The sequence below is a fragment of the Saccopteryx leptura genome, chromosome 2, assembly GCF_036850995.1.
Source record: "Saccopteryx leptura isolate mSacLep1 chromosome 2, mSacLep1_pri_phased_curated, whole genome shotgun sequence".
Classification (NCBI taxonomy): Eukaryota; Metazoa; Chordata; class Mammalia; order Chiroptera; family Emballonuridae; genus Saccopteryx; species Saccopteryx leptura.
The window spans coordinates 251,904,731-251,931,449 of NC_089504.1; the positions used below are offsets into that span (position 1 = coordinate 251,904,731).

The 26,719-nt window shown below is 53.4% G+C and overlaps 3 protein-coding genes across 6 annotated transcripts; all 3 read right to left on the bottom strand.

Annotated features, from left to right (window-relative positions):
* Positions 1 to 2,385: 2,385 nt before the first annotated feature.
* TSTD1 (thiosulfate sulfurtransferase like domain containing 1) lies at positions 2,386 to 4,831 on the bottom strand. Its single transcript, XM_066363812.1, is given in 6 exon segments — positions 2,386 to 2,476; positions 2,571 to 2,751; positions 3,604 to 3,672; positions 3,675 to 3,725; positions 3,949 to 4,022; positions 4,806 to 4,831. Coding segments are annotated over 6 exon segments (492 nt in total).
* USF1 (upstream transcription factor 1) lies at positions 4,437 to 9,196 on the bottom strand. 3 transcript variants are annotated; one of them, XM_066371290.1, is made up of 11 exons: positions 9,028 to 9,196; positions 7,860 to 7,982; positions 7,457 to 7,506; positions 7,194 to 7,309; positions 6,758 to 6,859; positions 6,275 to 6,470; positions 5,976 to 6,063; positions 5,800 to 5,858; positions 5,565 to 5,659; positions 5,259 to 5,387; positions 4,437 to 5,086 (listed from the first exon to the last, which is right to left on the bottom strand). In XM_066371290.1, exons 2-11 carry the CDS (start codon positions 7,865 to 7,867, stop codon positions 4,997 to 4,999), a joined length of 933 nt encoding a protein of 310 aa, XP_066227387.1. In that variant the 5' UTR covers positions 7,868 to 7,982; positions 9,028 to 9,196; the 3' UTR covers positions 4,437 to 4,996. The 3 variants fall into 3 exon arrangements, with proteins under 3 accessions (XP_066227387.1, XP_066227389.1, XP_066227390.1); XM_066371292.1 differs by lacking the exon at positions 9,028 to 9,196 and adding an exon at positions 8,847 to 9,006; XM_066371293.1 differs by lacking the exons at positions 7,860 to 7,982; positions 9,028 to 9,196 and having other exon boundaries at positions 7,225 to 7,309.
* Positions 9,197 to 9,796: 600 nt separating this feature from the next.
* ARHGAP30 (Rho GTPase activating protein 30) lies at positions 9,797 to 26,448 on the bottom strand. 2 transcript variants are annotated; one of them, XM_066371288.1, is made up of 12 exons: positions 26,071 to 26,448; positions 20,889 to 20,991; positions 17,686 to 17,830; positions 17,146 to 17,228; positions 16,892 to 16,999; positions 16,181 to 16,308; positions 15,230 to 15,401; positions 15,048 to 15,151; positions 14,892 to 14,969; positions 14,043 to 14,426; positions 12,877 to 13,142; positions 9,797 to 12,787 (listed from the first exon to the last, which is right to left on the bottom strand). In XM_066371288.1, exons 1-12 carry the CDS (start codon positions 26,165 to 26,167, stop codon positions 11,159 to 11,161), a joined length of 3,297 nt encoding a protein of 1,098 aa, XP_066227385.1. In that variant the 5' UTR covers positions 26,168 to 26,448; the 3' UTR covers positions 9,797 to 11,158. The 2 variants fall into 2 exon arrangements, with proteins under 2 accessions (XP_066227385.1, XP_066227386.1); XM_066371289.1 differs by lacking the exon at positions 26,071 to 26,448 and having other exon boundaries at positions 17,686 to 17,826; positions 20,889 to 20,985.
* Positions 26,449 to 26,719: the final 271 nt, after the last annotated feature.

The following is a 26,719-nucleotide window of genomic DNA, read 5'->3' on the forward strand; positions in this document are numbered from 1 at the left end:
GACCCCTGCTTTAGGAGAAAAGAAAAAGAAAACTAGAACAGTAAAGACTCAAACAAAGAGGGAAATTATACCACAGGAAGAATTTCCCAACCACTCTGAGAACCAAAGGTTTTGGGTATTTGGGGAAAGAGTAATGGACACCTACTATTTGCCAGACCCTGGTCTAGAATCTTTCACCTAGTTTGACTTTATCGCCTGACCTAACAGTATCCAGCTGAGCTCAGGCAATAATGTACTGTGATTACCCAGAGTGGGACAGCTCTGCAACAGAGGAGGTGGAGCACTTGGACCAATGGAAGACTTTACGGGTGTTGGCTGTGAAATCAAAGGTGTAGGAGGGTTGGCTACAGTCCAGAAGGCAGGAGGGAGGAAGGAATGGAGGAAACAAGGAAAAGGAGATGAGAGAAAGAAAGGCAAGGAATGGGGGAAATGTCTGAAGGAATTTCTTCAGACTTGAAATATTAGAAAATTGGGTCCATCTCTCAAACAACTTTCTCTTCCATAAATAAATAACACTTTTAGCCTGATCAAGTGGTGGCGCAGTGGATAGTGTCAGCCTGGGATGCTGAGGACCCAGGTTCAAAACCTTGAGGTTGCCAGCTTAAGCACAGGTTCACCAGCTTGAGGGTGGGATGGTAGTCATGACCCCATGGTCACTGGCTTGAGAAAGAGGTCACTGGCTCAACTGGAGCCCCCCAGTCAAGGCACATATGAGAAAGCAATCAATGAACACCTAAGGTGTGGCAACTATGAACCTGATGCTTCTCATTTCTCTCCCTTACTATCTGTCTGTCCCTATTTCTCTCACGCTAAAAAAATAACACTTTTAAAAAATCAAACTTAAGAAGCAAAACTCTTGTATCAAACTATGCTAGAGGAAAGTTATATACCTACTGTGTAGTGTTGAATTTTGCCTCAGTAAATGTGCTTTTTTTTTTAAGAGACTTTATTTTTTAATTTTTTTGTGGCAGAAACAGAGAGAGAGACAGATAGGAAGGGAGAGAGATGAGAAACATCAATTCTTCGTTGTGGCTCCTTAGTTGGTCATTGATTGATTTCTCATATGTGCCTTGACCTTGGGCCTTCAGCAGACCAAGTAACCCCTTGCTTGAGCCAGCAACCCTGGGCTCAAGCTGGTGAGCCTTGCTCAAACCCGATGAGCCCGCGCTCAAGCTGGTGACCTCGGGGTCTCGAACCTGGGTCCTCCGCATCCCAGTCCTACACTCTATCCACTGTGCCACCGCCTGGTCAGGGTTTTTTTTTTTTTTTTTTTCAAGCAATTAAAATGTTGTTAAATCCAGTGTGGGATCAGGGAACAGTGTAATAAAAACTGGGACCTGTTTTTGGTGGTACAGGAGAAGCCCTCACACCTGTAATCTCTGTTGGACACATCTGTGGGGATGGCATCCATCTCTCTACCCAACAGCTGGTACTAGAAACCTGAGGTTAGAGCAAGGGTAGGCAAACTTTCTAGAAAGAACTCGATAGTAAAATGTTAGGTGCTGAAGAACATAGAGTTTGCTACAACTATTCTGCTGCTTTTGCACATAGCAGCCATAGACGTTTGATTGAATGAATGGTCATGGCAGCAAGGCCCAGTGGGGCCAGTCCACTGACTGCTGGTCTACAGCAGTGGGTCTGGCCCCTGACTGCATATTAGAAATCTCTTGAGGGGCTCACTTGGGGGTCCCAGGCCCCATCCCTGAGATTCCAAATCTGGGATTTGGGCCCAAGCTCTTTTTTTCCCCCAGGTGAGAGGATTCTGATGTGCATTCTGGACTGAAAACAGTTGTCCAAGAAAGAGAATTCCATTCTAAGGAAATTGCTAGAATCCTGTGTTGGGGGTGGGGGAGCATGGGGAGGGTACATGAATGCTGGAAGGAGAAGAACCCAGAGCTGAATTAGGTCTAAATTAAGATGAGAACTGTTTTCAATTCAGCTGACACATTAACATATCCAGTGCTTTTAATTGCTCTTTTTTTTTTTTTTTTTTTTTTACAGAGACAGAGAGAGGGATAGACGGGGACAGACAGACGGAGAGATGAGGAGTATCAATTATTAGTTTTTCGTTGCGCATTGCAACACCTAATTGCTCATTGATTGCCTTCTCATAAGTGCCTTGACCGCGGGCCTTGAGCAGACCAAGTAACCCCTTGCTCGAGCCAGCGACCTTGGGCTCAAGCTGGTGAGCTTTTGCTCAAACCAGATGAGCCCTCGCTCAAGCTTGCTCAAGGTCTCGAACCTGGGTCCTCCGCATCCCAGTCCGATGCTCTATCCACTGCGCCACTGCCCTGTCAGGCACTTTAACTGCTCTTTATTTGATGCTTTTGCGTGCACAGCACTATATGGCCTGTGCAATCCAACAAATCAGTGTCTTCCTCACTCTTACTGAAGGGGGGGAGGGCTTACAGCTGGCCACTTCCACCTAGCTTCTTTGTGTTTCCATTCTCTATAGGCCCCTGTGTAGTTGCGATCCCTGTGAAGACAAACAGGTGAGCACAACAGGGCTGGCAGGACCGGCAGGGAGGCAGCCCCAGTTATACCCCAGCCAGCACCTCATCTCCTCGTACCCTCTGTATCCAAGGCCCAGGGCCAGCTGCGTGGCCTGCAAGCCCTGCTTGCCAATCTGACAGAAGAAAATGAGATTTTCATCTTCCAGCTTTGGCTTCTGGGCAGAGTATAAAGCCTGGAAGGCAGCAGGGCCCATCTGCAGAGCACTTTCCAACTCTGACAGCGGGTGGAGGAGCAGGACTGAACGGAGGGCCAAGGCAGTTTGGCAATCTCAGGTTCAGAAGCTGGGCCTGGAAGGACTGGGTCCCATGTCGAAAAAATACCCAGGAGCCCTGGCCGGTTGGCTCAGTGGTTGAGCGTCAGCCTGGCATACAGGAGTTCCAGGTTCGATCCCAGCCAGGGCACACAGGAGAGGTACCCATCTGCTTCTCCACCCCTCCCCGTCTCCTTCCTCTCTGTCTCTCTCTTCCCCTTCTGCAGCCAAGGTTCAACTGGAGCAAAGTTTGCCCGGGCGCTAAGGATGGCTCTGTGGCCTCTGCCTTAGGCACTAGAATGGCTCTGGTTGCGACAGAGCAACGCCCCAGATGGGCAGAGCATCGGCCCCTGGTGGGCATGCCGGGTGGATCCCGGTCGGGCGTATGCGGGAGTCTGTCTGACTGCCTCCCCGTTTCCAGCTTCAGAAAAAATACAAAAATAAAAACAAACAAACAAAAACAAACCAGGGCCCCAAACAACACCTGGTGGCCAGCCAGACCCAATCTCAAGGACAAGATACAACCCAGCCGCTTTTCCAGGAATGAGGACAGTAGGAAGGCCACTGGGATGCACTTGCGGGGCCAGGGGTGGGGGGTGGGGGGACACAAGTCTGGCAAGGTGGGGAGGCAGCCCCTTCCCTCCATCTGTCACCCGGACTGGAAGGACAGGCTCCACAGATAGGCCCTGCCGCTGAACAGCCCCTCTCGAAAAAACGGGGGGTAGGGGGTGGTGGTGCGAGAATTCAGGACCCCGTTTCAGGGCCTCCCTGCGCCACCTACGTGAAACCCCTCAACTGAGACCCCCTGGGTCCACCACCGCCCCTTCCCAACCCCGTACCCGGGATGTTGAGCGCCCCGGGGATGGTCCCTGCGGCCGCCTCCACCCGAGATCTCACATTGATGAGTGGGGCCGGCCTGCAGCCAGGAGTTAGCAGAGTTCAGGGAGCGCGATGGTGGGCACTGAGGAGGGAACGCGTAAACCTGGAGGGGCTGGCCTGCACCTGGCGCACGGATCTCCTTACCCACAGCAAGCCCTGATCCCCACCATCCGGCTGCGTGTGGACTATAGCCACGCCCTCTCTGCCCCTTCCCCCACCTTCTCGAACTAGGCTCCTCCCCGTGGTTCCTCGTACTCCAGAGGCCACCAGAAGGGCAAGACTTGGCCCAGGGCCCCTGCATGTACCTGCAGCCATGGTGCGTGCTGCGACTGCGAGCTTGCAGCCAGGCCAGCTCCGCGCGTAGCCCGCAGCATCTATTCTGCCTCCAGGAGCAGACACCGGAACCGGAAACGAGGCACCGCCTCCCGCAGCACCTGTTTGAGGTGAGGCTAACCCGTGCCTGCCCTAGAAATTCTTGTGTTTTGCTAATACCCGCTGGTCTGGCCCTTATACTGACAGGGAGTCAGGAGCACAGGAGCAGCATCCCACCCCAATCTAGGCCCAGTCCGCCCTGGCCGGTAGCTCAGTTGGTTAGAGCCTCCGAGGGTGAGCCAAGGATGCAGTTCATCTCCAGTCAAGGCAAGACATAGAAGCAACCAATGAATGTGTGAGTGCGTGGAACAGTGAACGGATGCTCCTCCCTTACGCTCTCTCAATTTTTAAAAATAAAAATGCAATGTCCCCGCTCCCTTCTGCCCTAGGGCCCACAAAAGGAGGACAGACAAGAGGCAACTGTGGCTCTGAACATTTTATCTTTAAAAAAAAGAAAAAGGGGGAGAACATACCCACAAGGGGGAAAGCCCCACTTGGACCCCTGCCTGTGGTTCTCCCTAGACTTCTGTGTAGGCCTCAGCTGCGACCCATCTTTATCTTCCTGGGGCAGTGGCCACTGCTCCTTTACCCACTTCTGGTTGAAGTCTTTTCCCTGGCATCCTCAGGAGCACACCTGAGCTCCAGGGAAAGGGAGAACCGTGGAAGCACTAAGTCCGAGGGTAGCCAGGGCCATCACCTGTCAATAGACCCTCTGCTGGCACTGTAAGCAGGCACCCAGCAAGCCCCACTTCAGTGTGTCCAGTATCCAGCATGGACACAGTGTGTGCACCGTGCAAAGGGCCCAGGGCTGCACATGGGGCTGGGCCAGGCTGTCAGTCACATCCTGTGTTTCACACCACTGCAGGCTGCTGTCCAGACATCCTCTGAACGCCTCCCAGTCTCAGGCAGTGAAGGAACGGGGCACAGGGTGAGCCTGCTGCTCCTGGGCTTTCTTCCGTTCCAGGACAAGGACACCCAAAGTCAGTTGCTGTCATTCTTGATGACCACCTCCACCCCGTGGTGCCGCAGCTGAGCTCGGAGCAGCAGGTTCTTGTTTTTGAGGTCTTCCACCTGACATGAGAAGGCAACAGTAAGGGGAACAGGAAGTCCCTGAACGCACTCCAACATCTGCTGGTCAAGGGGGAAAAAATGAAACCTGTCTATGGAAAATGAAGTACAGAGTCCCACAGGGGCTCAGCAGCTATGGGGTTCGAAGAGGGCTCCCCTGGGGCAGGGAGCTGACCTGCTGGCGAAGCACATCATTGTCCAGCTGTAGCTGGTCGAGCCCCTGCAGCTCTTCAGACAACCGGTGGTTACTCTGCCGAAGCTCCTGGATATAATCGCAGGCTTTGGACAGAATTCCGCCTTTACTCTGCAGAACAAGCCGACAAGGACTATACTATAAGATACCTGACTTGCTTTCCAAAAGCAGTTCATACTCTGGGCCTCATTTGTCCCTAAGAAGCCTCGGAGAGAAGACATGACTGCTGTGTGCACCCACTGGACACAGAGCTCAGTCCCCTGCCCACCACCAGGGTCTTTCCCTGACCTGGCCGGACTTGGTGCTCTCCATGGAGCAGTCAGGGATGATCTTGGACAGCTGCACGATCCAGTTGTTAATCTTGTCCCGGCGACGCCGCTCCACTGTGAGGACAGCGAGGACAAGGTGACTGAGCGAGAGCTCGCCACAGGCACAGGGAAAGTTGCCTGACCTCTTCCCCTCAAACACCACTGCTGTCCCCAACCCCACCAGACAGCTCCCAACTTCACACCGTGGCACCCACCTTCATTATGCTGAGCCCTGCGTTTCTCATCCCGAGTCGTCCGGGGGGCTTCGGACTTCCTGAGTGCAGCCCAGGGCAGAGCAGTGATGAAGGTCAAAAAATAAGATTGGTGTTTGGGGTAAGGAATCACACAAAATCTGGCACTCATGGTACCTGAGAAGAAACAGGTTACTCACGGGGAGTAAGGGTGGGTCCGGGGGGCAATGGAGCGCTGGCTTCCTCCCTGCAGCACATCTTGTGGGGACATCATCACGAAGAACTGACCTGTGAGAATGTAGGGTAGGTTCTGTCAGGACACAGGACTAGGGACCTTCCTCTGAAAGGGCAAACCTCCTCCTGCTGGAGGGGCAGTCCCACACTCAATGCCTGCCTAGGTCTCAGTGACATTGCAGGTCATGAGTAAAGGCCCACTGCCCCCCAGCATGTCCCACAGCCTACCCTACTCTGCAGCCAGCATCCTCACACAGCATCTCACCGGTGCCTGGAGGGGTGGCCTGTCCCAGCAGTGCTTCTGAGCCCTGGGTGGTAACAACAGCTGCTGTACTCCCTGACGTGGTCCCTGCTGCCCCATCTCCCACCGCAGTGCTGGGGAAGTAAGTATAATGCGTCTCAGCAGCTGTCCCCTCTGTGTCAACTGCATCATCACTGGTGAACGCACCCTGGATCACCGCCTGGAAGGGGACCAAGAGGACAGAATCCAGTGAAAACAGATACTTCCCAGTAAACTGCAGGCTTCTACCCCTTGAGGGAAGGATAGAGGGAGAGAGAGAGAGGGAGAGAATGAGGGAAGAAGGGAGACAGGAAGGGAGGGAGGGAGGAAGGGAGGGAGAAACATCCAGAAAGGGAGAGCCTAGAGCCTGGAGACAAGGTATCGAGGTGCCTCACCCCCTCCCAGTGATTCCCTGCCTTATCTCACTCTGCAGAGCTCTAGTCCCCTCCCCCACCTATACCCCTGTACCTGAGTCATGGATTGAGTGGCAGGGTAGCCACTGATGGCACCAGTCCCCTCAGTCTGGCCATCCAGCTGTCCCTCAGACACCTGGATCACCCTATACATCACCTAGAAGAAATGAGGAAAGGGCAGAAGAGAGAACAAGAGAGTAAGTGGTAGGGCTCTAGCACCCCTGACAAAGTTTCTCCTGGATAGAGACCCAAAACAAGAGTCCTTTAGAGACACAGATCCAGCCACGCCCCTATCTGTCCCCATACAGTGTTTTCAGCACAGCCCAACCCATCCCCACCTTTACTCCAAACCTCATAATCCAACCCCCACTCCCCAACTAGTCCATACCTTCATCTCATCCTCCAAGCCAGGTCCCCACAGGACAGGTTTAATTACCTCCCTCCATCCCAACCCCAGGTAACACCTGCAGCCACCTGGCCCCCTCCCTTACCTGGCCCCCATTTTCAGTTCGGAAGACGTACTTGACGTTGGGGTCAGGGAAGGTGGCAGCTGACTGGATGCTGGCGATAGCCACGCTGGTGGGGTCCTCCCCAGTTGCCACTGCACCTGAGTTCAAGGAGCAAGGGAGAACCTGCGTGTCACCGCCTTTCTCCCCACACCCCTTTTCACTCGCCTGTCACTCTGAGGAGAAGGTGCACAGATGGCCCTCAAGGGATGGAGAGGCCATGGGCTCACTTCTTTTCTACCTCTCACCTTCCTGGATCTGCACTGTCCCCTCTTCCGTTTCAGCTGTTTTCTGCTGCCTGTTTGCAAAGGGACAAAGGGGAGAATAAGGGAAGAAGTGCATGAGAAGCTACCTGGCCCAGTAACATATGGGCCCAAACACAGTAGCATTCCCAACAGACACTAGGTTAGATTAGAATTTACTGAGTGTTTCCAATGTGCACAGACACTGAGCTAGTATGGGACAGAAACACCACTTAATATTAAGAACAGCATGAGAAGGCAAGCAGCACTGCTTGCATTTTATAGACAGAAAGCCAAATTCATGTGCCAATAAGTGATTCAGAAGCGGGATGTGCAGCAAAGTCTGCAACCCCAGAGCGGTGCATGCTCCCAGGCATCCCCTCCAACCTCAGACCTTCTTCTCACTCACCCCTTCATCTCTCTGTGAGGGGGCACATCCGAGGAGCTGGTCCCCCTCTGGAAGTCTTCGTATCTCCTGACTCACAGGCCTGCGTGCTAAGTCCTGGTAGAAGTCAGGTACTCTACAGTGACTCTAGGAAACAGAAAGCCCTCCTATGTTAGAACTTAGGCTCCATGAAGACCAGCCAGGAGCATAACCCAATTGTCTGCAGGCGTCCATCGATTTCCTCCATTCTGATGCTGAGGAATGAGCGCAGTGACTGAAAAAGCAACTCCACAAAGTATCCCTTGCTCTCCACTATCACTTCACTCCTGGTAGAGGGGATAATCGTACTGGAAGACTAATGATTCTCACAGCTATTGTGATCTGCCACGACCCGGGAATCAGGAAGGGCCATGTTTAGAACACCGCCTTCAAATGGCAGCTCCGTGGACCCTGATGGCCTCCTCTTCCAGCTTCTCAGCCAACACAGTGAACACCAACAAATTTCTGTTCTCAAATCTAGGAAGGGGAAACCTGAAGCCCATTGCCACCAGAAAGCCCTCCCAAACCATAAACACCAGACTTGGCCTTTGGGCCCCATTGTAGTAACAGGACTCTTGTTTTCTGGTGTGCACACTTAGGTCTTTTAGTTAAAGACCAAAAAAGCGCAGGTATATCATCTTCTAGCCCAAATTTATCATCTTCAACCTCCTGTACCTTACTCACTAAGCCTACAACAGCAGTTACTAAAATGTTGCCATGACAACTGCAAATCAACTGAGCCTCAGCAAGAAGGGAAAAAACTCCAGGCGCAGGATTCTGAAGGAGAAGGGACAATGACTTTCCGAAGACTTCCTTGACACCCAGCCAAAGGAGCAAGAAAAAGCGCTGAGCACACAGATGCCTGGGGGGGGGGGGGGGGGAGACACAGCTACATAGTGCAAAGCAGTAAGATCATCCCGACGCGAAAGCGTAACTTTTCGGGAAATTCTCTATCCAGAGGGCCCCCCAAACCTTTTCCATCCAAGGAAAATCTTCAGCGTAGGAGCGTTGGAAAGCCCGGGTCCAAGGAAAGTGTTCACCAAAAAATATTTTTAAAAAAGGGAACTGAAACCGAAACCGCGGGGAGGAAGCAGCGGTGCACGAAGGTCGCGGTCCGTAAGGGGAAGCGGCGCCGGCGGCCAGGCCCACCCACCTGCCCGTCCCGGGCGCGCGCAGGCGGTGCCAGGTGCGAGCGGTGCCGGGCGCGTGCGGGGCAGGGCGCCCGTATCGCCAGGTTGTCAGCCAGGGCCGTCTGCGCGGGCCGCCGCGGTCACCCCGGTCTCCGCCGGGTTCCGGAAGCACCGCCCGGGCGCGGGGGCGCGCGGGGCCCGGACAGGACGCGGCGGCGCGCACGCTCAGCACGGAGGCCCAAGGCCCGACTGCGCGGACACAAAAGACGGACCGCGTAGCGCCCGGCGCCTGGGCCAGCCTCGTGGGAGGGAGCGGCGCCGCCCGCACCTCAGCGGGCGCCCGGCCCGCAGACGGACGGGGCGGCACGCTCGGCGGGCGCAGAAGGCGGAACGCGGGGGCGGGAGATAAAGAACCGGGCGCGGCCCCTCTCTCACAACAAAGGCCTCCTCCGGCACTTCCCCGGCCGCAGCGGCGGGGACACAGTCGAGGCTGCCATTCTTGGCGGCCCGCCCGCTCCCGTCCCATCAGGCGCTCACCGGTCTCGCCACCTCAGCCGCCGACTCTCCGGTACAGCGTTCCTCCCCACACCCGGGTCGCTCCATGGAGGGTTGCGCATGCGCGCCCCCCAGCACGCGGCCATGCTGGTGCCGGGCGGAAGTGGCTTCTCCACCTTCGCGTCCGGGCCGCCCCGCTTCCGTCAGCTCCACCTTGATGTGCGACTTCCAAGGGCCCCCCAAAAATGACGCTGAAGGCCCAGGCGCTTTCGGGAAGAACGGGAGAAGCATAACTAACTTGTGTTACCATCTTGCTGCTGGACAGGGCCTTTGTGTTTAGTCCCGGGAAGGGCGAGGCTGGTCGCGGCGCCATCTTTAACGAGACCAGCAGGAGGCCATCTTGGGAGCGGGCCCCCTCGGGGCTTCCGGCTGGAGGCGTGGCGCCCGCGGACTCCCACCAGAGACCGTGGAGGCTTCCGGTCTGTGAGGCCCAGTGTCCGCGCGGGGGACATGGCTCCCCTGCTTCATAGCCAGCACTGCGTGCGCGGCCTCGGGGAGAGCAGGGCTCATACTGGCCCGCCCCGGGTTACCTCTGCGTTGTGCGAGGCGTCTGACCCAGTTATCCTTGGCTTCCTCCGCGGGACATGCCGAGCTCCGTGCCAACCTTGCAGAGTTGTTGGGGGACGAAATAGAATCAGGGGCACGTGGGACACTTGGCAGCCCGAGCGCGAAACGAACATAACATGATGTAAGTTTCTCTTCCCGATTCCGGGCCGCTGCGAACCCAGCCCGGGTTTCTGGCCGCAAGTCTCCTTGGCGACCGCTGAGGACAAACACCGAACCCCAGGACAAGGATTGGCCAAACGTTAAATGATGACGCTTGTCAGCCGAGACTTGAATCAGTATAATGAAACTGCACAGTTTACGTGTAAAAATACGACTTTTATTCTGAGACACGAGCCCCTACTCGAATGGGACCTATGCCTACCTGTCTGGAGAAGCAGTCCCAGGGCTTGAGTGCTGTCACAGTAGGGGGAAGTTATCGCTAAAGAAAAAAGAGGCCAAAGGACTGTAGGGACCTCTGAGGCGAAGAGTGGGGGAGCTGGAAAGGGAGCCAGTGTCTCCAGCAAACGCTGAGGTCTCACAGAGCTCCGGGACATGTTACTCCTAATCTGGAGCTGAGAGAGCTGGAGGTAAACAAGGGTCTGAGCACATAACAGGAGGAGGAGCCACTCTAGACGTGTTTGCGTGTGATGAACTCTGACCACCCTGTCCTCCTCACCTCCACCCTGTGGCTTCCATGAAGAGAAAAGGTCACAGCCTCTGAGGACACAAGCTCAGTTGGAGTTCCCCTTCATTCTTCATTTTGAGCAGCCACTAAGTTTTCTGCCTACTCTCTGTTCCCTTTGGCCAGTGACCTCATTCCCTAGGAATAGGCTCTTGGTGACTCTGTTGGAAATCTCCTAAGGGATAAGTGCTTTGTGTCTGAGACAAGTTCAGGTAAACCAGCTAAGACTGCCTCCCACAGTCAAAGAGAAGCTGGAGGACCAAAGCCTGCAGAGTCAGGCACTACAGCAGCTCCGCAGAAGACACACCTAGTCAGGGGCCCCAGAGAGTGAAGACAACTGCTGAAGCCTTCGCCCAGTGCTCTGGTCCTAATCAGAGTCCCTCACTTTTCCCAGGGCTAGCCTGTGTTTCAAATGCATAGGTTCGGCGCTGTGGGGGAATGAGGGGGTAAGGGGGTTGAGGTTCTCTAGGGGGCAGACTAAACCGACTCCGGGGTTCAGATCCTTCTGTGCCTTCAGGTGGGAGCTCCAGGCAGCTGAGGGGCCGAGTAGAATGGGCAGGAATCATGCTACAGGGCGTGGTTCTGGAGATGTGGCTGTAGTCCTCACTGCCAGTACAGGTCTGGGTCCTCCGAACTCCCTGAGCCTCTGTTCTCTGGCGGTCCCGGGCCAGGGCCACAGCAGCATCAAAGGAAAGACTGCCCCCATTCCTCCAAGAGGAGCGGGAGGCTCGGAGTCCCCAAGCCCTTTCCCCAGGAGTTCCATCAAGCCGGCCAGGCCTTGGGCATGGATTGGCAGGTGCCACATGGATCTTGCTACACATGGCACTGGGCATCTTGGCAAACTGCGGCTTAGGTGGCACCACTGGCACAGAGCGGACCTGTTGGACCTGAACCAGGGTGGAAGCCAGGCGCATGCCCACACCACTAGCTGAGCTAAGGGGACAGGGACATAGATTACAGCCCTCTGCACTGGGCTGTCCCTCAGGCTCCATCTCTGGCCGCGGTGGCTGTGGGGGTGCCTGTTTGGTCTCAGAGGATTGGTCATTGCCCTCTCTGGCACCGTCAGCCTCCAAGGACACTACATATGACCCTTCTAGGAGGAAGACCCCTTCTAAATGGTCACTTTCAGCCCTCTGCTCTCCCTCTGCCTCTCTGTCCCCATTCTCCCGTTCCTTGCTAACCTCCCCTGCTCCTTCACCTGCTGCTTCTGTGCTTCTGTCTTCAGCATCTCCCTGGTCTTCCCTTGCCTCTTGCTCTCCGTTCTCCCGTTGTCCTTTAACTGTATTATCCTCGTCCTCTCTGCCTCCCTCAGCATCTTGTGTGTGTGCAGTTTCCCAGCTGTCCTCAGCAGTATGCTTTTCCTGTGCCCCAGGCTCTGGGTCCCTGCCAGCTTCCACCTGGGCTTCTATTTCCTCAGCCTCTTCCTGTTTTTCAGTCTTCCTTTCCTTGTCTTCACCGTGCTCTGTTCCTGTTTGCTCCGTACTCTTGGCTTCCTTCATACTCTCATCCTGCTGACCTTTGAGCTCCTCTTCCTTGGCATCTGTTTCTTTCCCACTCCTTTCTCTCAAACTGACCATCATCATCTCTTGGCCTCCCCCAGCCTCCCCTCTTTCCTCACCTGCCTCTCCAGCCTCCACCTTGTTCTCTGGACTCCCCTCAGCCTCCTCCCTGATGTCCCATCTGCTGCCAGGCTCCGCCTCCATGTCCTCACCTACTTCCCAGCATGCCTGCACCCCCTCAGCCTGCCCTGAAGCCTCCTGTCTTCCATACCCTGCTGCCTCTTCCTCTGGACTGCCTGGGCCACTGCAGGCCAAGGGTTTGGGTCCCAGGAGGGGGCTTAGGTCATCGTAGGCGCTCAGGAAGACTTCCTCCCCATTTTCCTCCCCTGCTTCAGGCCCAGGGCCTGTGGAGTCCAGGGAGCAACAGCTGGGAGCCAGAACAAACGGTGCCTCATCCAGGGACAGGTCATCCAGGGGCGGCTCCACCGAGAACTCTTCCACCTGCAGTCATAGAGGTGGCTCAGACCAGGTGGTCCTGTCTCCCCTCTAGATTCCTTACCACCCCCAAACCCAGCGCAGCTCCTCCTTACCTGAGGCCCAACTCCCAGGAGCTCCTCCAGATAGCCTATCCCAGGGTCGTCCTCCCCAGGGGGGAAGGCTGCTGCTGCCGCTCCTGCCTTGGCCACATCCCCATCCTCCACCCCCACCCACTCAGGCTCTGAGCTGCTTGAGTCCTCTAGGAAGGAGAAGGAGTCCTGCACTTCCTGGGATAGGCAGTCCTCCAGGGCAGGGACCATGTCTGCTGGGCCTGCGTCAACCAGGGGACTTGGGGCTGGACTTGCCTCCGATTTCTCATCTGTTGGAAGAAAGGTAGTCCAGGAATACAAAGGTGAAGGCCAGCCTTGACCCTTTCCAATGTGGGTCTTTCTAGCATTGCCACGTGGCTGACCCTTTCAGACCAATATTACAAACTATTGGCTTATTGCTAGCTGCCTTTATTGAGTTCTTACCAGGTGCCAAAGGACCATACTACACATTTTATAATGCATTAGCTTATTTCTCCACAAAGCACCCTATGACACGGTATTTATCTCCATTTTACATATGAGGAAGCCGAGACTCCAAGAGATTAAAAACCTTTCGTTCAAGGTCACACAGCAAGTGGCACAAAGTTTGATCCCACATCTACTCCATAGCCACATCCTGACCCCTGCCCTGTGCTGCCCAGCACTTGTCATCAGCGACACTTCCGGAACTGGAGTCAGGAGCAAAGCTTAGATCCCAGCTCCACTACCTCCTACCTAAATCAATGATGCATTGCTTAACCTAAGCTCAGGTTCCACTGCTGCAACGTATGGATAACAATACCAGTGTCTTAACAGTGAGAATGCAGAATGCCTGTGAAGTCCTTAACAGCACTTGGCACATAGTAAACCATCAATAGGTGTTACCTATTAATTAGTGTTAGTGTTAGGACTCATTACTATCACTGACTATACATCTCCACTTTTTACTTAGTAATCCCTGCCATATATGTCTGACAAAGACCCCATTCGTGGGGATATGACAGATCCTGTTTCCATGGGTTTCACACAAGCTGATATTACTGGATTCTCCCAACCTTGAACCAGGGGGAACAACTGAATGTAACCACCCAAAGCCCAAGGGCCGAATCCTCCTGCCCTCCCCAGCATCAGAGCTTCAGCCTAGAATTCTGGTCCCCACTCACAGTCCTGCACAATCCCTGGGTCCTCACCTGGGGGGCCGGGGCCAGGGCCAAATGCAGGGCTTGACCGGGGCTGTAAGGCAGGGCACTCTAGGCCACGGGTGAGCCTGGCCAAGGAGACGTTAGAGATGATGTTTGGGGGCACGCTGAGGATGGAGGTGATGTGTAGTGGAAGATTGACATTGTAGGGGTCTGAGATGTGGACGCCAGCGCAGCGCTCTGCACGGCTGCTGCCAGCTGCTCGGATTGCTGACCGCCCTGCTCGTGGTGTTCCTGGCTCAGAATTCGTGCTGCCTGGGGCCTCTGCCTCAGGTTCTGGTTCACCCTCTGCTGCCTCCACAGAATCGTTCTCCAAGGTCTCAGAAAGCAGTAGGCTTGGCAGGGGGCTGCTGAGTGTCAGTAGCCCCTCTGGCTCTGTGAAGGAGAGAGAGACAGGCTTCAGCTGCAAGGGACACTGGACATTTGAGGACACTGGAACAGGACATAATGCTCTGCTCTGAGCCTACATGTCAGGACAACCTGGAACATACCAAGCAAGCCTGGCTGCCCTTGGCCACTACAGCAGACCTACAGCTAGCAGGTCACAGGTCACTCCACATAGGATCCCCCCCTCTCTGTGGATGCCCCCCCACACACACCACTGTGTCCCTGTATGTAATCATGTGAACACTCCAGCACTGTGGCTGGTATAGAAGAGGCAGTCATTACATATTCTTGAAATTAGCACATTTGGCTGCATACACACATACACAGTGGTCTTGTTTTTAATATTATTATTCCTTTACAGACACACAACATGGTTCCCCGTAGGTGCTCACGGGCCCATGTTGCTAATTCCACAGCACACGTACACATGCTAGGGTGCACACCTGTACTCACCATCACTGGCCCCAGCTGCAGCACTTAGTGAGTCCATGCTCTTGGCTGGCCGCAGTGTCCCCTTATCGGATTTGTCCTCTGCAAGACAGTAGTATGTGTAAGGCCAGGGCCTTGCACACCCAAAACAGAGTTCTCACTACATTGCCCCAAACTTACCCCTGTCCTCAGCCCCCCGGGGAAGTTTACGCTTGGTTTCGTTGCCTGAGCGACCGAGATTGAAGATAGATCTCCATTTCCTGACCTTCAAAGAGCCTTTCCTCCTGGAGAGAGTGGAGAAAGCACTGGAGTCAGAGCCTAGAGGTCAGTGCAGGGGAGGAGAGCCCAGGAGGAAAGCTTACTTGTGCTCTGCAATCTCAATGATAGTATGATAGGGCCGAATCTGGGGGGGTCCATCACCAGCCTGCAGGACACTAGGCAGGTGGTAGGGCAGGGACCTGGGCATAAGGTCCTCAGGGCTGCTCAATGCCCGGACCCCTGGAAGTGATCGCCATCCACTCTCCAGCTCACCACCTAGGAAAAGCAGAGGGATCACTAGCCAAGAACAGAGGAAAGAGCAGCTTCAGGCACCCAGCTCTTCATCGCACCTGCCCACTCAGGGATGTACCCAGAGCCCCTGGTCTAGCTCCTCAAGATGGGCTGGGTCCTCAGGGACAAAGAGGGCCAGGAGGTCCCAGGACATTGGCCTGGTGGGCTGGGGGCGATAACAAGCAGTCACTAGTCTTGAGAGCTAGAACGGTGATTAAGAGATCAGCTATGCTCTGCACTGAGAGCAGAACAGGCCTGCTCAAGTCCCAACTGTGCGGTTGTCTCCAGGGCCCTCTCCGTGACACTCCGCTTTCCCACCTGCAAGACGGGGAGACTGAATTGGATCTTTGAGGCCCTCTCTCACTCTGATGTGACTCCTTAGACCAGGGGTCCCCAAACTACAGGCCGCATGCGGCCCCTGAGGCCATTTATCCGCCCCCCGCTGCACTTCCGGAAGGGGCACCTCTTTCATTGGTGGTCAGTGAGAGGAGCACAGGATGCATCCGCATCCTGTGCTTCTGGAGTACTGTATGTGGTGGTGCCGCAAAGCAAGGCGTCACTCACGTACAGTACTACTTCTGTTTTGTATTTTTACTTTAAAATAAGATATGTGCAGTGTGCATAGGGATTTGTTCATAGTTTTTTTTTTATAGTCCAGCACTCCAACGGTCTGAGGGACAGTGAACTGGCCCCCTATGTAAAAAGTTTGGGGACCCCTGCCCTAGACAAACGGCAGTGATATGCTGGGCAGGAAGGACACTCACCAGAGAGGGCAGCACCCCCAAAGAGCCTTTCCACATGCGTAAGGATGAACTCCACCACGATGGACTGCACACGCACCTCCATGAAGGCTGCTGTCCCATTGAAGCCTGAAGCCTCTATGTCCTTAGACCTGTGTGATGTGCAATTATTCACGCCCAGCCCCACCACACTTCCTTTTCCTAATCTTCCTTAAAAGTACCTACACCCTTCTCCTTGCATGTCCTTGACATCATTTCCACGTCTTAAACCTTATGCATGATTCAAGTCTCAAATGCCACTTCCTCCAGGAAACCTTCTTGGATACCCTCCTCTGTACTTCCTTTGCACACCAGGGGCCCCGTTTATAATGAATATCAGAATTTTTCATAGTCTGCCTTACATCACAAGGAGTGATAAACGGGCCTGTTCTCCAATAGACTGCAAGACATTTGCTCAACAAACACTTGACAAGGACCTGTCCAGTTCCCCTCCCTGAGTTCAGTGATACTGTGTAAGGAGACACAAAGGCCCTGCCCTTAGGGACTTGACTCAAGCTCAGAGAAGGCATCAAAGGGGCAAGCCCCACCCCACTCATGTAATCCTGAACCTTCCTGGGCTCCATGAGACCCCCCCATCTCACTCTAGCACACCCACACAGCCACCCCCTCCTGCAGCCACCTGCTGGGGGCCAGGCTCTGCCAGGATCCCCACATGCTGCTCACTCACGCGCCCACCTCAACAGGTTGGGGGCCCACACGATGGCCAGGTTGCGGGCGTGCATGTTGGTCTGGGCACTGAATGAGGCCATGTGCACCAAGTGGCGCATGAGGAACTCCAGGGTCCTGCAGAAAGGGGCACCAGGGGTCAGGATCACACAGGATCACAGGGCAAGAGGAGGGCTGGGGCCTGGGAGCTGGGAGAGAAGGGACACGTCAAGGCCCCAGGTGAGGGGAGCCAGGACTGGGGGGTGGGGAGGAGCCCCACACACCTGTAGTTTGTGACAGGGAGTTCCCGGAGCACCTCCAGGATCTTGACCAAGCGTTCAGGCTCCAGCTGCACCGCCACTGCCTCCTTATTGAGGGGATGGTTCAAAAAGTCAGTGACCCAGCTGGCCCCTGTTTCCTCCCCCAGAACTGTGAGAAAGACTCTCAGAAACAGCTATGCTGGCCCTCACCATCCCTGACCAGGTCTAAGGCAGGGAGAGTTCAGAATCTGGGGCATACAGCCCTGCAGCTCAGTCTTGTCTGTCACTTAACAGCTTTGTGACTTTGAACAACTCATCATCGCTCTCTTCTTTAGAGTCCTCTGTCACTAGCATACCAGGATACATCCATACCCCCCTCATTGGGTGCCCAGGGGCTGTGGAGTTGTTCCAAGGTGTCCAGGAAGTCTTCACCCACCCAGCTTAGCTGGTGTGGGCTGGATGGCACACCTCTGCTGTTGAGGGTCTCCAGGTAGTGTGCTCAATACACAAAACCAGTACAGCTACCCCTCAGCCCTCTCTACCACCCCCAGCCTCTCAACTCACAGCAAACTTGTCATAGAGCCGGTAAGTGAGCAGGGGGTCTGGCAGCTCTCTGAAATAGGCCTTGCACAAGGAGGATACGCAGTGGATGTCCTGGAGGTAAACATCTCGCTGCAGGTCTGGCTTCCGCTCCGCCTCAAACTCCTGCCTGGGGAGGTGCATAGTGGTCAGGAGTGCTGGGGGTCAGGAGAAATGGGGGAGCTGTAGAGATGGGCTCCAGGCAGGTTTGAGAGTTAACATTTGTGGGACTTGGAAAGAGGACACTGGGCATGCATATCAACACACAGGGCAGATGTGAGGAGGGGAAGTGAATCAGTACATGGACAGGGATCCACGTCGGGGACGTGGCTGCAGGTGCAGCAATGCTGAGATGTGTCGGGGTCAGGAGAAGTGGGCAATGAGCCTGAATGTGTTCTGGGTGTGTGTACTTCAGAGGAAAAGATAAGTGTAAATCTTCATAACCTTGGATGTGACACCAAAAGCACACAAGCAAGCCAAGAAAAAAATAAATTGAACATGAATATTACAAACTTTTGAGTGTCAAATGACACTATGGAGAAAGCGAAGAGAATCCACAAAATGGGAGAATGTATTTGCAAATCAGATTTGACAAGTGTCTAACATCCAGGATATAAAGAATTGCCTGACCTGTGGTGGCGCAGTGGATAAAGTGTCAACCTGGAAATGCTGAGGTCGCCGGTTCGAAACCCTGGGCTTGCCTGGTCAAGACACATATGGGAGTTGATGCTTCCAGCTCCTCCCCCTTTCTCTCTCTCTGTTTCTCTCTCTCTCTCCCTCTCTCTCTCCTCTCTAAAAATGAATAAATAAAATAAAAATTAAAAAAAAGAACTCTTACAATGGCAAAGAGGCAGATAATCCAATTAAAAAATGGACAAAGGGCCTGACCAGGCAGTGGCACAGTGGACTGGGATGCCGAGGACCCAGGTTCGAGACCCCGAGGTTGCCAGCTTGAGCAAAATTAAAAATGCTCACCAGCTTAGACCCAAGGTCGCTGGCTCAGGCAAGGGGTTACTGGGTCTGCTGAAGGCCCATGATCAAGGCACATATGAGAAAGCAATCAATGAACAACTAAAGTGTCAAAACAAAAACTGATGATTGACGCTTCTCATCTCTCTCCGTTCCTGTCTGTCCCTATCTATCCCTCTCTCTGACTCTCTCTCTGTCCCTGTAAAGAAAAAAAAATGGACAAAGGACTTCAATGGACATTTCTGCCAAGAAGATATACAAATGGCCAATAAGCACACAAGAAGATGTTCAACACCATTAGCTATTAGAGAAATGCAAATATAGATGAAATATCACTTCATACCCAGTAGAGTGGTGTTAATAAAAAAGACACAATGACAAAGGTTGGCAGGGATGTGGAGAAATTAGAAACCTTGTTCATTGCTGGTGGGAATGTAAAATGATGCAACTGCCATGGAAAACAGTTTGGCGGATCCTTTAAAAGTTCAACATAGAGTTACCATATGACCCAGCAATTCTACTCCTCTGTGCATACTCTAGAGAACTGAAAGCACATGTCAACACAAACACTTTCACATGAATAGTTCACAGCACCATTATTCATAACAGCCAACAAGTGGAAACCACCCAAATAGCCACGAACTGATGATGGAATAAACTAAATATGGCCATGCCACACATGGAATATCATTCAGCCACAAAAAGAGGAATGAAGTGTGAGGACATGCAACAACACACAAGGACCTTGAAAACATGCCAAGTGAGAAGGGCCAGAAACAATAGGTTACAATTGCATGATCCATTTGTGTGAAATGGGCAAAATAGAAAAATTCATTTAGACAGAAGCAGACGAGTGGTTGTCAGGGGATGTAGAGTGACTGCTCATGGGTGTGGGTTGCTTCTGGGTATGATGAAAAGTTCTGGAATTAGGGGTGATGGCTACACAACCTGTGGACATACTAAAAACCACTGAAATGTACATTTTACTTATGTATTTAGAAAATTAAATTTAACAGGTTAACATTGGTCAACAAGAGTACATAGATTTTGGTAAACATCTCCACATCATTTGGACAGTCAATTATGTTGTATATCCATCACCCAAAATCAAATCATCCTCTGTCACCTTATATTTGTCCCTCTTTCTACCCTTCCCCCAACCCCTTCCCTCCTCTTCCTCCTCCTCCCCCTAAAATGTACATTTTAAATGGTGAATTTTACGGTATGAGAATTATATCTAAATTTTTTTTTAAAGCTGTGGGTGTGGCCTGACCAAATGGTGACGTAGTGGATAGAGTGTCGGACTGGGATGTGGAGGACCCAGGTTCGAGACCCCGAGGCCGCCAGCTTGAGCGCGGGCTCATCTGGTTTGAGCAAAAGCTCACCAGCTTGGACCCAAGGTCGCTGGCTCGGGCAAGGGGTTACTTGGTCTGCTATAGTCCCTGGTCATGGCACATATAAGAAATCAATAAATGAACAACTAAGGAGCCTCAACGAAGAATTGATGTTTCTTATCTCTCTCCCTTCCTGTCTGTCTGTCCCTATCTGTCCCTCTCTCTGACTCTCTCTGTCTCTGCCACAAAAAAAAGTTATTAAAAAAAAATAAGCCTGACCGGGGTAAGCCTGACTGGGCAGTGGTGCAGTGGATAGAGCATCGGACTGGGATGCGGAGGACCCAGGTTCGCGACCCCGAGGTTGCCAACTTGAGCGCGGGCTCATCTGGCTTGAGCAAAAAAATAAAGCTCACCCACTTAGACCCAAGGTCACTGGCTCCAGCAAGGGCTTACTCGGTCTGCTGAAGGCCCCTGGTCAAGGCACATATGAGAAAGCAATCAATGAATAACTAAGGTGTCGCAATGTGCAATGAAAAACTAATGATTGATGCTTCTCATCTCTCCGTTCCTGTCTGTCTGTCCCTGTCTATCCTTCTCTCTGACTGTCTCTCTGTCTCTGTAAAAATAAATAAATAAATAAATAAAAGCTGTGGGTGTGTGTCTGGGAGTGGAGGAATGTGTGTGTGTGCATGTGTGTACGTGTATGTGTGTCCGTGCATGCACGCTAGCCTGGGAAGGAGTGTGTGGTCTCAACCTCTCCTGAGCAGACTCTAGAGCCCCTGCCTTAGGCTGTAACTGGCATCTGTGTTCCCTTCTCCCCACCCCTCACCCCTTTGGCTCCCTGGCCTCTTGGCCTCCAAGCTGTCCCGAAACTGCCTGACTCACCGGAGCTTCTGGATATTGGAGGAGACCCCTGAGAGGCGGTAGATCCCATCCACTACTCCGTGCTCCTCCACAAACTCTGCACAGCTCCTTAGCACCTGGGGCACTGGGGAAACAGACAGGGCAGACACAGAGAAACAGATCATCTGGGGATCAGAGACTGCATGGGGTCCGAGAAAGGGAAACATCATGGAAGAGGGTTTGGAGAGATTGAGGGCCCATAGGAAAAACAACAACTTTATTTATTTATTTATTTATTTTTTTGGTGTGTGTGTGTTTTTCTGAAGCTGGAAACGGGGAGAGACAGTCAGACAGACTCCCGCATGCGCCCGACCGGGATCCACCCGGCACGCCCACCAGGGGCGACTCTCTGCCCACCAGGGGGCGATGCTCTGCCCCTCTGGGGCTTCGCTCTGCTGCGACCAGAGCCACTCTAGCGCCTGGGGCAGAGGCCAAGGAGCCAGCCCCAGCGCCCAGGCCATCTTTGCTCCAATGGAGCCTCGGCTGTGGGAGGGGAAGAGAGAGACAGAGAGGAAGGAGGGGGGGGTGTGGAGAAGCAGGTGGGCGCTTCTCCTATGTGCCCTGGCCGGGAATCGAACCCGGGTCCCCCGCACGCCAGGCCGACGCTCTACCGCTGAGCCAACCGGCCAGAGCAAAAACAACAACTTTAGAATGATTGTCACAGGATATAAGCTCCAACCTACCAACCCCTCTATAATCTCTGCTTGCTGGGTCAGAGTCAAGCATAAACCCCCAGGCAGGGGGAGCTCACTGTCTCTCCAGACTGCCCACTCCTGTTAGAAAGTTCAGCCTTGCCTGACCTGTGCTGGCACAGTAGATAAGGCATCAACCTGGAATGCTGAGGTCGCCAGTTCAAAACCCTGGGCTTGCCTGGTCAAGGCACATATGGGAGTTGATGATTCCTGCTCCTTCCCTTTCTCTCTCTCTTTCTCTCAAATCTTTTGCTATGTACATATCCTACTCCACCCAATCTATATTGCTTACCTTATAGATACAGAAGAAAATATAAACTCCTCAGCCTGGTATAGAAGACCCTTCACAAATCAGGTCCAAGCTGCTATTTCAAACACAGTGATAGCCAATTCCCTGACAAACCCTAACATCCAGCCTTTTGCTACTCCATGAACAAGGCTTGGTACCATGTCATTACCTTGTTATTCCATTCATGTTATTCCCTTGCCTAAAAATGCCCTTCCTGGCCCTGGCCGGTTGGCTCAGCGGTAGAGCATCAGCCTGGCGTGTGGGGGACCCGGGTTCGATTCCCGGCCAGGGCACATAGGAGAAGCGCCCATTTGCTTCTCCACCCCCCCCCCTCCTTTCTCTCTGTCTCTCTCTTCCCCTCCTGCATGCAGCCAAGGCTCCATTGGAGCAAAGATGGTCTGGGCGCTGGGGATGGCTCCTTGGCCTCTGCCCCAGGCACTAGAGTGGCTCTGGTCGCAGCAGAGCGAAGCCCCGGAGGGGCAGAGCATCACCCCTGGTGGGCCTGCGGGGTGGATCCCGGTTGGGCGCATGCGGGAGTCTGTCTGACTGTCTCTCCCTGTTTCCAGCTTCAGAAAAATACAAAAAAAAATAATAATAAAATAAATAAAATAAATAAATAAATAAAATAAAAATGCCCCTCCCTCTGACTCTGCCTGGTGAATTTCTCATTCCTCATTCCTCAAAACACACCTCAAACACCACCTCCGATTCTGAACTCTTTGCTTATATCTGTATTAGAGCTCCCACAGTCCTTTCCTTAGAACTGTACTGTAGTACTTGTTGCACTTTGTTGTCATTAGTTTCTTTTGTATGTATACCTTTGGATACATAGCAGCATCCTCCCCGGAATCTCGCACAGTGTTGAGACATAGCAAATGCTCAGTAAATGTTTACTGAATGACTCAAGGAGTGAACCAAATAATTATGAGAGTTAGTGACATCCTTGGAGACTTAATACAGAATATTGCCAAAGATAAAGCAGTGAGTCCTATTAACTGAGACCCACCTCAACTCATGTGCTAGTGTCAGGCAAAGCTGTGTTTCCCTTGAGTGCCTGTTTCTTTTCTCATGGGCTTTATGAGCCTTACACCTGACTGTGCTTCTGTCCACTTTAACAGCCAGGAAGCTCAGAGCGACCTCCAGCAGCCACATCGAAGCTGACAGGCATTTCAGGACACAGATCTTACTTTTCTTCTTGTTTTCCCTTCAACCCAATTCCTTTAGCCATTTACTCTTTCTCTAAAGTTTGGGATTTGGGAAGTCATCCATTCCAAGTTATTTGTGGAATTAAGATGGAAATACAGAATGGAGAAAATAATAAGTTTATCAACTGTGATTTTAAACCCTTCTCATATGACCTGGTGTCCACACCCTTTATCCTTCCCAGAGCCAGGACTTGGGTGAGACTAGAAAGGCACTGAGGGGGCAAAAGTTAAGGAAGTTTGTTCTTAAGGCTGTGAACGTGTCACCTGTGCACATGCATGACCTTGAGAGTGAGAGATCCCTCAAATTGTGCACCCCAGTCACTTCTCTTGCCTTCACTTAGTCCCGGCCCTGGCTCACCATCCATCCCTTCAGGACCTGTGCCCATTGGCAAGGGTCCCCTGACCTCAGGTTCCCAGCACTGAATGCAGAGATGATGGGGTGGGTTCTCCTCATGAGAACTGAGTGTGCTCTGCTCTTGGGGGCTACTATAAGACTCATCAATAGTCTGTTGTCACTGACAGCCCAGGTCCTTTTCACATGAACTGCAACCAGCAGATAGACCTTCCCTGTCCTGTCCTCTGTCGATTTTGAACCTCCAGAGAGGGTTAAAAAAAAGCATTCAAGAGCTTAAGGAGTCACAGCCACAGAGGAAATGGGTCAAGGAGATGGGGGAGTTGAAGAGCTAGAGATCAGGGAGATGGGCTACAATTTAGAGGCAGGGTGGGGCTGGCCGAGTCTAAAGCAGTGGTGGGATTCAGCCGGTTCGCACTAGTTTGCACTGGTTCGCCAGAACCGATACCTAATTTTTTGTTGAGTTCAGTGAACTGGTTGTTAAAAAAGCACTTGTCATCAGGGTTCTCTCTAAAGTGGGCGCCTGGGCTGCCCAGTATGGAAATCACAAATTTACATTCCTTACTCTTTTGTAACGTTCATCTGCGCAACGGTGTATTCTAAGCACCCCTAGTCATGTTCTTTCCGTAGGCAATATGGAAATATCTTAAATAATAGTTTTATTGTTTTCTGTCAGGTATTATTGAATATTTTTTCATTGATATTTTAAAACTTTCTTATAACATTATCCAGTTTTGTGTACCTCTTTTATTGTTCTTATTTAAGTATTAAGTGCATGAAATAATAAACTACCTTTTGGTATATCATTTTTTTATACTTAAAACGGTCATTTAGGGCAGAGAACCAGTTGTTAAATTATTTGACTCCCACCACTGGAAAAGGTATGGGGGAAAGTCATGGAGGAGGTCTGGGGCATCAGAAACCTGAATCAGGTGTCAAGAGATAAAGATTAGGAAAAGAAAGGGCTCCCTACAGGTAGGGCTTGGGGAAGGAAGAGACTGTCCTGGGGCAAAGAGCTGGGAGAAGGTGTTGGGATGGGGTACAGATAGGGGAACCAAGAAAACCACAGAGGATAAATTAACCAGAAACACAGGTCTCCACTGGCCAAGACTTTCATTTTTGCTGGGTCTTGGGTTAGAGAGAAGCCATCACTGGCCTGTCTCTGCCCTTCCACTTTCTAGTTGTCTGTGCCAGGAGGGCTAGGGGAGAGGGGAGAGGGCTGTCCCTGCTACTCTGGTGCCCAAGATCACGCCACCCTTGGGCTCAAGTGAGGTTCTGCTGAGGGGCAGGGGGTGCTCCTCTCATCCACTAGGACACACGACCAGAGATCTCTCCTTCAGAAGAGTATGCTCCTCACCTGCTGGAGATGCAGACAGAGGGTCACAGGAGCAGAGTCAGTGTTTCAACATGGGGTTGGCAGGGACCATAGGAAAGGGTGGTGCCAGGATGAAGAAGAGGCACTGGGTTTGCAGAGAACTGGGGCGGGGGTGGGGGCAGCAGCAGCCCCATTCAATCCTGTGCCTTGGCAAAGAGCCTCCATTCTCCAGAGGACTCCCTGATAAAGGGGTCACCCTGCACTGGCAGCCGGGCTTCGCCCACTCAGAAGAGAAAGGCCCAAAGAAGCTGCTTCAGCTGTTCCACACTCTTCCTCGGGGCCTGGGCTTTCCCTTGGCCAAGCCCAGCGGAGATGGGGGCCCCTGGGAAAGGAGAAAAGGGGAACAAGGTGTCCGGGGATGCAAGGCGGGGCCGTGAGCAGGAAATGAGCAGGAACCATCACCCTGCCTGCGCTGCAGGGGCCACAACCCAGAGCAGAAGAGAGGACAAAGAGGAAATGACAGATTGGGGTGGGGTGGGGGTGGGGGAAGACCGGGGCCTTTTCTGGGAGGGGCTGGACATGCTAGAAACAAGCCGGGCTGGGCGGCCAGGACACCTGCATTCAATTCAGATCAAATTGAAGAATGCCTTTGAGTGGCTGCTCTGGGCTGAGCCCAGAGGGAGCCAGAGTGGAGCGGGTGATGTCCCTGATCCGGCTTGTTCCCAAGCCCCCTCCATGACCACCCAGGGAGGAAGCTGGTGAGCTCTTGAACAGTCCTCACACCACCTTCTCTGCATCTGTCACCTCATCTCCAAACCAGGCCTCAAGCCACCTCTTACTCTTGGGTCTTATCCACATCAACAGCTGCTCCCTTGACCTCCACTTGGGAAGAATTTCTCCTTTGCACAGGAGAACAGGGAATCACAGAGACTAAGGAGGGCTGAACACACCCTGTATCCTCACCTGTGGCCCAGCAAGGCTGCAAAGGGACCAAAGAGCCCATGTCTCGTCCCCGGTCCTCTCCTCCACCAGGAACCCCGCCAGCCCCTGTGCTTTCTCGGCCTCTCCAGGGCCCTGTCCTGCCCCCTTTCACTGGAACCTAAGGACCTGCCATAGCCCCTCACCTCCTACTCCTGTCCCCAGTTCTGTCACACAGAGCTGCCTTGCCTTCTTCACAAGCACATTTCCGGCCTTGCCTGCTCATCAGCCTCCTGGGTGGCACCCCAAGCCGCTGTCCTCTACACACCGCAGATTGGGTCGGGAGAAACCCTGCCTCCCCACCGGCCCAGCAGCTCCGAGGGGCCTCCTTACCCTCCTGGCCCGTGTGCTGCAGGTGATCCTGCAGGTCACACCCGAACACCCGCTCCTTTGTGTTGCCCTTCTTCTTCCCTTTCTGCCGAGACTTCATGGCTGGAGCCCCGGCCTCTGGCCCAGCCACCTCCTTCCCCCAGGACCTTTGGCCTACTGGTCCCCCATGAAATCTCAAGCCAGCCTCTGGGCTTGGCCTGGCCCCAGGGGGCAGGGCTCTGAACTGGGGGTGGAGGGTGGCCTGGGCAACAGGCAGCAGTGCCTGCCTTTGGGGCTCCGGCCGCACGGAAGTGGCTGTGGAGGAGGAAGCTGCTGAGACCCTGGCACGGAGCTGTGTCTCGTGGCAACCTGGCCCTCGTCCCCCTCTTGCCTGCTTGGCCCTGGGGGGCAGGAAGCTGTGCAGCGCCCCAAACCCGCTTCCTGTTAGAGCATCTTTGCAACCACAGGGGCTGGGGTGGGGGAGGTAGCTGACACTCACATCCTCACCCATTGCTGGGCTTCGCTCATTGGTCAAGGGAAGGTGATGTCAGAGCCTTGGGGTGTGAGTAGGTGATTGACGCCCTTGGAGACCAGAGTTCTCGGGTCCAAGCTAGAGACCCAAGGCTGGCCCCAGAGCAGGGCACACTCAGGAGGGAGGACGCTCAGGCCCAGC